Source organism: Silurus meridionalis, chromosome 11, assembly GCF_014805685.1.
Source record: "Silurus meridionalis isolate SWU-2019-XX chromosome 11, ASM1480568v1, whole genome shotgun sequence".
Classification (NCBI taxonomy): domain Eukaryota; kingdom Metazoa; phylum Chordata; class Actinopteri; order Siluriformes; family Siluridae; genus Silurus; species Silurus meridionalis.
In genome coordinates, this window is record NC_060894.1 from 18,699,518 (window position 1) to 18,711,540 (window position 12,023).

General features: G+C 38.0%; 2 protein-coding genes across 2 annotated transcripts in view; both read right to left on the reverse strand.

Annotated features, from left to right (window-relative positions):
- Positions 1-783: 783 nt before the first annotated feature.
- hint1 (histidine triad nucleotide binding protein 1) lies at positions 784-5,134 on the reverse strand. Its single transcript, XM_046860395.1, has 3 exons — positions 4,942-5,134; positions 1,875-1,979; positions 784-1,113 (listed from the first exon to the last, which is right to left on the reverse strand). The coding sequence occupies exons 1-3, from the start codon at positions 5,050-5,052 to the stop codon at positions 949-951; spliced, it is 381 nt and encodes a 126-aa protein (XP_046716351.1). The 5' UTR covers positions 5,053-5,134; the 3' UTR covers positions 784-948.
- A 2,074-nt stretch (positions 5,135-7,208) lies between these two features.
- Positions 7,209-12,023, reverse strand: part of chsy3 (chondroitin sulfate synthase 3) — a 47,961-nt gene continuing 43,146 nt past the window's right edge. The window contains exon 3 of the mRNA XM_046861986.1: positions 7,209-9,538. Coding sequence (XP_046717942.1) covers positions 7,967-9,538 — 1,572 coding nt within the window. The 3' untranslated portion in view covers positions 7,209-7,966. The remainder of the gene's footprint in view (positions 9,539-12,023) is intronic.

Below are 12,023 nucleotides of genomic sequence, written 5' to 3' on the forward strand. Positions count from 1 at the left end.
AAGTTAATTATTGAAATCAGACCTGCTAAAAGGAAATCCTGTTTTTTCTCAACTCAAAGGTTTTAATTAATGGTGTAATTGTGCATCTGGATAGTGTGACATGGTTGATTGATTTCAATACTGCATCAAATATAATTCATTCACACACTCTTTTCATTTCCTTCGGATTTCACTCACTGATATATTTTAAAGTAACTGTGTGAGTCTCATCCTGGATATAGCACATGGTTTAGTAAAGATGGCTGAGAAGAGAGAGAATATTTGTAATTTTAATTCTGGTTTAATATTATCCAGAATAAATAGACCAAATTTGCACTTTCGTATTTATTAACATTTAAAGAAAATGAATTTGTATTGGCCGGTGCAAAAGTACCTTTTTTTTTGCTGTATGTTCTTGGGATTAACTCTGGATTCAACACTTCTGTGATGAGAATAAAGCACTGAATATAACTGGAAATTGGTCATTTAAGGACATCTGCCAAATGCTGTAAATGTAAGTAATCTGCAGCTCTGGGATGTAAGTTTTAGGATGTATTATTTTACATTTTAATATAAAACTTACCAAAACCTGCTGTTCAATTATAGAATTCATACATTTCAAAGTTCCTCACATTTCCTGTCAAAGACAGTGGTACACAAGCTTTACATACTTGTGGCTACTTCATGTTTCCTGTATTAATGCAAGAGCGCCCCCAAGCGTGGAAACGATGAACTGTTGCATGACCTTATCAAAGTAAACACAAACATAAAAAAGTCGCAAATTCAAAACAAATCACATTAATGTAATAGATAGTAAGTGCATTTATTGTTTTCCCTCTGGCAATTGCATTGATTAACAGTGTAACACAGTACTTAGCATGATGATATTGACAAACACAAAGATTTTCTGGATTCAGCAGAAATTATGACGAATGATGCTGCTTTGCATGGAAATCGAGAACGGTGTTTTTAGCCTGGAGGCCAGCCCAGCTGACGCCCACCCAGAACATGAAGGTGGACATGGTAGACAGACTGACCCCCATGAGGGCCTTCATTCACCACCATCCGGTAACCATTGGGCAATCCCACCTGCTCAGCACACTTCTTACCAACAAGCATCAAATGGCCAAGCAGCTACAGAAAGAAAGAAAAAAAGAAAGACACAGACACACACAGACACACACACACACAGACACACACAGACACACACAGACACACACAGACACACACAGACACACAGACACACACACACACACACACACACACACACACACACACACACACACACACCATTAGATTCTCACAAAGAACCACATAATTTCAGGTTAAAAACCCTTTTAAATTATAGACAATATTTATACACACATTTAAGTCAAACTAGAAATATGATATATGAACTCAGTGTAATTGGAATTTTCACTTCACTTGCATGTTTATAGCTTCTGACTAAGCTGCCAAATAGCGACACCTTACTTTCTGTTGTAATTTCATCTCATTGTCAGGGACCAGATGTGACTAAGATGCAAGCGCAATAGTGCACAACAGAAAAGAATTAACCCTGAGCAGATATGAGTTGCTGCAGCTGTGGTATGGTAATTAAACATGCTTAATTGGACGGCTCGCAGTAGTATTGTGTCGAGATTAATCCTCGAGTCCCTCCACCGCTCACATGTATTCGTTACTTATCTGGTAAAACAGGTCTCCGTAAATCTAGTCCCCAAAGAGTTCATGTTTCCACTGGAAATCTCAAGTGTGTCTTAGTCCCTAGTCCCATGTGCCTATAGATAATTATCTGTAAATCACAACACTAAACTAACTGCTTTAAAAATAAATAGTAATAAAAAGTGCATATGACATGCAACTGTGCCAGAATATTTATAACATGATCCACTTACTGCTGCATCACACTCCTCAGCTTTTGAGATCTGAGTAATAGGTTTCCTGGGGACGACCAAAAAATGAATAGGAGCCTGTGGAGACACGTCATGAAAGGCTATGCACTGGAACAGAGAGAACACAAGAGAGAAATGAATAGTGGTCGACCGATTCATCGGTTTTGCTGATTAATCCCCACTGATAGTTGATTGCTGGAACTATTTGCAAAAATCCAAACTGACAGTTTTTCCAGGTTGCATTATACAGTACGAGAGTGGCCTCTAGAGGCGAATCACGGACACCACGTGCTGTTTATTTGAAGATTCTTTTTTTTGAATTCATTTTGGATGCAACTGCTTTTATTCATTTGGAGAGGTACTTTTTGTTTCCGTTTAAAAACATTCATATTAATTTAATTTAGTGCATTTTCATAATTCAGAATTTTTTGTTAAATCTTTACAATTTTTATCTTTCCATGATTTTTTTTCCAAGTGTTAAGTCATTGTGTGTCATTCAGTCTTCGGAGGCTGTCCAACACAACAGACAGCCATGCACTCAGGTATATTTCTGACACATAAACCAAAAGAACAAAAACCTGGGATTTTGATTGGATAATGTACATACTTTCTGTGGTCATAAAATAAATGGGCTGCAACCAGTGCAACCAACAAAAGTCTCCCAATGTTGTATTTGTTTCTGGGCCTTGCTATTGCTATAGCATATTCACCAGAAAATCCACTAATAAGAGGACGATATAGGATGGCACAAAAATCATGGATGAAATATATAAACAAAGCATGCTTATTGGCAGAAATCTGCCCCTGAATATCTTTCTGCTTACTAGAGCCCATTTTCAGGATGAAATTCCATCACGCTGAATGACAACAGCAGCACAACATCTATTTTTCATCGTTAGTGAACCTTCCTCATAACTATAATCTATACTTGAGAACATGATTTTGCAAAATCTTATCTAATCTGACCATGATTTTACCCCATATTCATAATAATGTGTGCTTTAAATGGAATGGTCATGAACAGAACTTGTCTAATGGAGAAATTAATTTTTATTGGACACATTTAAACAATGTACATGAAATAAAGCAGTGGTAAGAGGTGCATGGAATTTATTTTACAGTTAAAGGGATTCTTGGAAGCTTGAGAACAAAGTGAAGTACAACTGCAAATATTCTTTAATGGCCAATTATATTGTACAATACTGCAAAGTACGAAGTTGGAAACACGGCCTGAGCTAATATAAACTTTGATAATGGGGTTGATGTGTTGAACCAGGACAAATGCTGTAATCTCATAAAATGTTGCATAAAAAAACCTTGACTTCACTTTCCAAACATTAACTGTTTGCTAAGCGCAACTGTGTTTTTCAAGCTGTTTTTTTTTTTTTTTAACCTGCTGAGAAACTTTGCTCATCTCATTATAAAGCTTATTAATGCTGGTTTAAATATAGATGCACAAAAATAGGTTTCAGTGGAAGGGTTTAAAACGCATAGCCTGCATGTTGACATTATCTACATGATATGCAAATTATTATGTACACTATGTAGGGACACCTGATCAGACCGATATGTGGCTCTTCTGTGAACTGTTGCCACAAATATTTAAGCCCACACGCTTTATGCACATCATGCATATCTCTTTCGCATTTTTCGACAGCAAGTAAACATTTTGTCCTCAAAGTTGATGCAGGAAAAATTGGCAAATGTAAAGGATTTGACGCGAGTTTGACGAGGGCCAAATTGTAATGGTTAGACAACCGGGTCAGAGCATCTCCAAAACTGCAGCTCTAGTACTCTTTTCCTGGTCTGCAGTGGTCAGTATCTATCAAAAGTGCTCCAAGGAAGGAACAGTGGTGAACTGGCGACAGGGTCATGGACAGCCGAGGCTCATTGATACACGTGGGGAGAGAAGGTTGGTCCAACAGATGAGCTCCTTTAGCTCAAATTGCTGAAGAAGTTAATGCTTTTAATGCTCGATGGGTCACGACTGTTTTAGCCTCAAAATGGGGAACATCATAATATTAGGCAGGTGGTCATAATGTTATACCTGATCAGTGTAAATGGATAAAGTTGACCGTATTTATTAAATGTATTTGGGGAAAGTGTCTATTGTTCCTTCAGCATTAAAATTTCCCTACTATATACCCAAGTGTCCTGCATGAAGCCCTGCCCTTAACCTCAAGTTTCACATGTGGGATGAACTGAACTACAGAATAAACCCCAGATCTCCTCATCCATGATCACTATCTAACCCTCACTAATAAACTATAAATCCCTGCACCAGAATCCTGATTAGAAAGAACAGTGAGCAGAATAAACTCGTCAGATATCCAACCACTTCTGGCCATAAAATCACTTGCATTTGTTTTTACAAAGTTATTGGATACTAGATTAGTCAATTATGTGCTAATAAGAAAAATAATAACCATATAATTATCTTAATGAACTTTCTGCCTGCATTTTGTTAACCCACAAATTGATCCAAATCTGCATGCTTCCATACTGCAGGGGATTTCCCTTGCAACACTCACATTAATCCCAGAAAACCATAATCCAAATATTACTTATGTAATTTAAATATAAAAATATTTGTGTACTATTTATTGCAGTCATAGAGCTTTATTTATAATCCCACCAGTTCCACGTGACTTATTAAGGTATCTGACCAAATATGCCTACAGCTATGTTAGTATTTATAGTTTATATAATAATAAAATAAAATTAGAGTTTTATATAAAAGTGGGTCGTAATTTCAGCATTTTGTCTGTAAAATGAACTTAATGAAGGCGTTGATATTTCAGCTGCCAAAGCAAATCTGAAACGTCTGGTGCAGTCAGAGTCTAAATATGACTATAAATATGACTTCAACACCACTTGGCAGACAAACAGCGCTGTATAAATCGGACACCACGTATTTTTAATGCGTGTGTGAATTTATTTATGTATTAATTGTTAAAAATACATAGCTTTTTATCGTTTGAATGCCGCTTTTACGCTAACAGCTCTCCGTTGTTGTTACCGGAAGTTAGCAAAAAAAATGTCATGGGGGGAAAAAAGCTGAAAAATGTACCTGCTCATCTTCGTAAATGATATTAGCAGGAATCTCCTTTCTGATGATTTTGCCGAAAATCGTATCTCCTCCTGGCTGTGCAGTCTGCGCCTTGGCGACCTCGTCAGCCATGGCGATTAGGCGGAACCCGAACTCCAAACTGTTTCTGCCGGACCGCTGCAGTGGAGAGAGATACTGTATGACGCAACAGCAGGTGGCGCTGGATGGATTGAGGATTCAGCAAAAGGCTTGACTGCAATGCACTGCATGCAATAAAAGTCCTATAAGGCCATGCATCATAAATCTTTCTTGTTTTTTCGTGATCACGACATAACAAAGGTCGTTTCCTCGTAATCACGATCAGTTAATTTTCTCGTGATCTCTACATAAAAATGGTTTTCTCGTTATCACGACTTCATTCTCCATTGTCATTCTCCACGAAGTCAAAACGAGAAAACAATTTGGGCACAAATGGCTAGGGTTATCCATGAGGCTGCCGCTAGAACATGCCGAATACACAGAAAAATGAAGTACTGATAAAGAGAAAACGACTTTTGTGATCACCAGAAAACAAGAAACGAAAAATATATCTATAATGCATGGCCTCTTAGGACTTCACCTCATAAGTCAGTGTGCCAAAAGACATCGTCCTGTGTACATCGAGGGCTGTGCAACTGGTGCTATTCTGACCACGTACATTACCACGTCTGCGATTATGTCAAGGACGTCAAGTGTAAAATTCTGTGTGAAACTGGGCAAATCTGCTACAGAAAAGTATGACGATTCGGCAACTTTACAGCGATGCTGCAACGAGTTGTTTAAAGTGTTGAGTGGCACGTATGCTTCAAGAGTGGAATAAAAACCCTGGAAGACGATGAGAGATCAGGAAGACCATCAATAAGCTCAATCCCCGAAAATGTTGAAACTATTCGGCAACTTGTGCATGAAGATCATCTGAGAACAATCCACATCATTTCAGCCATTGTCAGTGTATCATATAGAACAGTCCAGGCAATTTAAACATGTGCCCTGTTGCTGCCAAATTCGTCCCCAGGCTGTTGACAAAGGAGTAGAATTAACACCTTGTCAAAGTTTGCCAAGAACTTCATCAGCGTGTCAGGGATGACCCATCCTTCATGTCGAGGATTATTACCGGTAAAGAAACTTGGGTGATTGGGTACTACCCTAAGATGATGCAACAGTCTTCACAGTGGAAGAGCCCTTCATCTCTACGCCCAAAAAAGGCGACAGAGGGGAACAGCTTGAAAATGTGTAGATCAGTTTAGTTTAGTAAGATGTTGAAGGGTGGCTTTGTCAGTAATGAATCTACAACATGCAAGCAAACACATGTAGCAGCTCATATTAATGGATTGTTGGATAAAATTGCATTAATCCTACATATTACAAGTCTAATGTTCATCCTGACTAACTTCATCTGGATAGAGTTCTCTACAACTGGTGAGCACTTGTTGTAGCTAGGAATGTTTCCTTACGAGCAGCCTGAAGATCAATCAAGGAAGCAAATCAAGAACTATGAGGATGGATTTAAACTATAATCAATATTAAGATCAAAAGGGTTTTACTTGGTACATATTCATTACAGTGCAGTGAAATTCTTACTTCGCACAGACTAGATTGTTAGGAAGCTGAGGTCAGAGTTTAGCAATTATACAGGACCACTGGCACAAGGAGGGTTGTGTTCAAGGGCCCAACAGTTGCAGCTCAATGGTGTTGGGGCTTGAACCCTAACTTTCCACTCAGTAACCCCGAACCTTAACGTGGAAATAAGCTACCACTTTCCTGCCCAATACAATGGCTTAGGACTTCATATGGCATCAATCGTTGTGCATTTAAACATCCATCAGTGAACAGTTCAGGTGTGAGAGTACACCTCACCAATGATAGAACTGTAAAGAATGGACATTAGGTGCCCCCCAGATGAGGATGGGTTTCTTCCCAAGACTGGTTCTTCTCAAGGTTTCTTCCTTAAACCGTCTCAGGGAGATTTTCCTTGACACTAATTCCAGTCACTTGATCATTAGGGATAAACTTACCGGGATTAAGTTAAGAATTTAAAATATATATTCCTATACATTCTTTATCTCTGTAAAGCTGCTTTATGGGGATTGTCCCCTGTTAAAAGTGCTATACAAATAAAATGAAATAGAATTGAATAAAATGAAGTAATCACACATGCAAATACACAAAAAACGACTCCAGAACTACACTGATTCTGTATTGAACTACTCTGATAGTGAACTGACACAGGTGACCACAGACAAAACGCAGGTTTTTGCATTTCAATATTTATTATAAATAATCAACAGAAAGCTTATTTAGGTTGCCATAAAATTACTTTTTGTCACAAAGCCAAAAAAAACAACAAAAAAGATAAATGCACTTTGTTCGCCACAGCATCGCTTCACAAAAATAATCATCAATAATCAAAGATAAAAGACTGAATACAGCAAATGTTGAAAGGCAACCAGTACCTTAACATAATGATTTTAAAATAAAATAAAAAATGACAACACATTTAAAAAAATACTGCAGAAATAAAAAATAGTTTCTTCGTATAAAGAAAACGGGATTTTCCTTCAGGCCTCCTTTAAAGCACATTTATGGTACTTTCATTAATATGTGTCCCCATGGAAATATATTAATTTAATAATAAGGTATTTCTTTATGGCTGTGTTTGCATCCACTGTAACCTGGAAACAAAACAGATATATAATAGCAAGGATAATGCTGAACGTTCGCAGACAGCGGTCATATGATGAGAAATATGCTCCTGAGTAAATCAGCAGATTTAGTGTATTCAACAACGAGCGCTATACAAATGCTATTAACGTTTTCCTAAATGACCTTTGGAAGACGCTGTGAAAGAGTCGACGGCACAAATAAATACGTTGCGTGAACGTTGCTAGTGTACCTTTAACTTTGCACATTTTCTTACAGTTTAGACATGAAGAAATCCACAATCAGTCTTTTTTTCATCCTGGTGGTGTGGAACTGAGGTAATCTCCACTGACAGATCCCTGCAATGTCAAGAGGAAGTTCTATTCCTGTACCCTATGCCTAAATGCTTCTCCAGCCACAGTTCGGCTAACTGCATCGCAGATGCATACGTACTCGCTTTGGAACCCAGGCACATTTTGTATTGCTTGGGGTCTAGATTAGAATTACATTGGACCGGATGATAAACATGCACTATGCCAGGTTCTTGTGAACGGAACACTTTAACATCGGAGTTAATGATCTTTGTGAACAAGTCGACATCCTCCAGTCCCCAGCCTTGTATCGAAGTGTCGAACCCGCCGGCTTTCAGCAAGTCACTTTTAAATATGCAGGTGATGCCAAAGCCATAATCTCGCCAGAAACCGGATTTTTTGGTGAAGACATAGTTGTTTTCTTCGGCACGGCTCCCGGCGAAGACGATTTTGGGACTGTACTGGCTGAACACGACAGGAAAATAGGCCTGCCTTCCTTCAATGGCGTTTTCACGACATCTCTGGAGTGCGTCACTACTGAAGACTAGATCGACGTCACAGAAAAACAGCAGGGAGCTATTATTAAGGCCAGAGGCACCCATTTCTAAGGCGAGACCCCTAGAAAACTCGCCTGTCATTGGTATCACAGACAGATCTGCTTTGGGGTATTTATTATAGTACTCCTTAATCAAGTCCAAATGCTTCTCCTTGTCTTGGTTGCTATCATTGTCCACCAGGATGATGATTAGTTTTACATTCTGGTTGGAAATAAGGCAGACCTTTTCGAAGTTTTCCATGAAGCGCACAAACGTATCGTAGCGACCTGTAAGCGGTACGAGGATGTGCAGCTTCTTTTGTCCTTGCTCTCGCATCTCTCTGTTAGAGTCCGAAAACTGAAAAGGGTAAAAGATCTTGAGTGAATTGGACAGAAGTGAAAACGACTGAAAGTCACTATTGATTGCCTCGACTAGTTCAGATACATCTAGCTGCTCAGCTTCAGTAAAATAAGGCCTGCTAAAAGACTGCTGAAGGTAGACATGTCTACGAACCGGCACGGTCACTTTTCGTCCTTTGTGCCTCTTATAGAGCAGCATGAGATCCAGGATGTACTCAGCTCCTTGTAGTGGATTCACCCTCCTATATCCATACTGAATCTTTTTAAAGTCAATGACACGGCCTCTGACTTTGGAGTTCTCGTTTATCATCTCCATCACCTGGAGAACAGTGTCCTCTAAAGCAGAGCGCAGGGCGTTCCCGAGACCCTGTCGAGGCATGTTCTTCTCACTAGTGGAGTACAGGAACCTTCCGTTAAGGAACTCCCACTCGATGACGTCTGCTCGTTCGTTCGGCTGGTAGCGCATGTAGGAAGGGGGTGCGCCTAGCTGTTGGTCCTCCAACTGCACCTCGGTGTTGCTGAGGTGGCTCATGGTCATGCTCTCACGGTGCAGCTGGATGGTGTGGTAGCGCAGCTGCGAGATCTGACGGCTGAGCATGTAGTTGTGCAGTCGGTACTGGTACGCCGGGCGCTTATTAGGGTGCAGAGTGATGGCATTGTGAATTTTGCTGCTATGTAGTTCCTCGATGAAGCCTTTCTTGTGTTCGTAGTTTTCATAGAACAGTTCCTGCATCTGTACAGGGAGGAGAATAAAAAAAGAGTCAAGCTTTACATTACATTAGTGGCCTTTATATTTATAATTAAATTATGTTCTCAGTGTTGCCGCCTCACTGACAGTTTAGCATCTTCATTGTGCTTTAGGTATGAATAATAATAATAATAATAATAATAATAATAATAATAATAATAATAATAATATATATTATTATTATAATGTATTTGCGTTCCTACCTATTCCTATAATGTTTCTGGCAAGATTGTAATTGTTGGGTTAAGACTGTAGGGGGCGACAGATACATGTATTATATTTTATATTCTGTATGACGGCATTAACAGGCACATTATCTGAACTATCAGATATTCCTGTTACCCAAAATGTGAAAGATTTATAAGCTGGTATATAATATTCAGTCTGTTTTAATGATTTTAATCATTTGACTTTATTTCCACAGAATGATGCATGTATTAACTGAATTAAATGCTATTATTGACTGTACACACACTAAATTGGCATTACCATGGGCAAAACAACTGAATGTACACCCCTGATGTATTTGTTAAACATGAATGCAAATCGGGATGAAAACAAATGTTGCGAAGATTGTTTTAAGCATTGCCACAGCCTAAAGCTGGTGAATTAAATTAGCAACTTTTTTGGCCAGGCAGTGTATATTGACAGTTTGGAGACCTGCAAAAAAATAAACAGAACATCTTGGCCAATCTTCAGGTAGGAACCGAAACACCTCTTTTTCAATTTTTTTCTTGGAGTTAAAAAATGCAGCTTGTCATTTTACCAAGAAACTGTCAAGCATTGTGTATTGAAGATTTTCCTGTCCAATTTTACCTCTGATTTCTACAAACTTCGCACACTAGAGGCTCCTTCGAAACAGGATAAATAAACATATCCTCACAGAAAACATTTTCTGTATCATTGACCACATACATAATCTAAATGCAGGAACTATGATCTGAGCCTTAGGGGATATTAATTACATTTTGGTCCAATCAGAATTAAGAACATCAGCGTGACGGTTTGCAAACAACAAATATTTATTAAAAAAATCAACAGGTAAAAGAGAAACTGTCTATTGGCTTTTAGAAGATTACAATAAATAACTGAATAATAATCTTAATAGTATATTGAGTTGAAAGTTGTTGGGTCACATTCAAACTAGTGATCATTTTAGTGACACTTTGAATCTCATTCATTAAAATGAACAAATCTTTTTTGTCATTCAGTTAATTTCGTTTCTTTGATCAGAAATAAAATAAAATGAATTTCGATAAGCAGATCCTCCAACATGTTTACACACACAAACTTTGACTATAATTCCAATAATTTATATATGTTATTATATATAAGTGCATAGTGTATATGGGAGTCACATGATAAATTAATAAACGACTCATGAGATGAACTACTCAATACTGTTTGATGTGTAATGCACTGCATAACATCCATGGGAGTCATGTGACAAAAGAACGAACGACTCGGACTGGAAGAGTCGAGAGATAAACTACTCAATTCTGTTCTCTGTTCATAACCTATGGAGATTTTAGTCTAGTAGAAAATGAACAAATCGCTCTTTGAGACGACCCATCACTAATTTAAATGAGTTAGGGTTAATTATAGTGCCTGTTAAAAGTGTTAAAACACCTGGTCTTTTATCATTTTCAAGTTGCATATGCATGCTCCTTTTGTTATATGCAACAATCTAAGTCATTTAATGGTATTTGTTTTTATTAAAATAGCACTTTAGGCAAAAACAGTAGGTGTTGGATTAATTATATGTAGCTATGTCATGTTCCAATTTACAAGTTTCTATTTATATTCAGAGATCATGCTAACTCATTATATACATGTAGACTAAATGTTAAAAGGACTGCTAAACCGACAATGACCTGAATCATACATCCAAGTTCTGTAAGCTCTTTGTTCGAGAACAAACATTTGGCTGGAGTATTATCTATCATGGAATGGCCTGCGCAGTCATTGCACCTACATTTTATGAATTGAACCGGATGGCAAGGTCAAAAAAGAAATAGTGAAGAACACCTTTGGCAAAAGGCGTGGCAAAGTATTTCAGCTTGGAATGTTTAGAGAAATTAACTGTCTGGATGCCAAGAGTGTGTATAACTGTTATTCCTACTAAGGAAGGATTTCTTAATGAAAATAAAGTGGAAAATCTGGACATTTATACATTTGTTAGGCAAATCTTTATACCATTACCTCGTATGTTGCATAGAAACAAAGGAAAATGTGTGTCTTATAAACCACATATGTGTTTTGATAGGCACTGTATATTCTAGGAGGTGGATGTGGTGGGTTTGGGGGATGAGGAAGCCTTGTGTGAAATGTGTGTGCATTTTAGATACAGACAGTAGTGCTGATGACACGAATCCATTATCTACATTCACCATCTACCGATCTGCATATAGCAATATTAATAACCTACCCATTAAATATCTTTCATAACAATTCCACTTACATCTTAAAT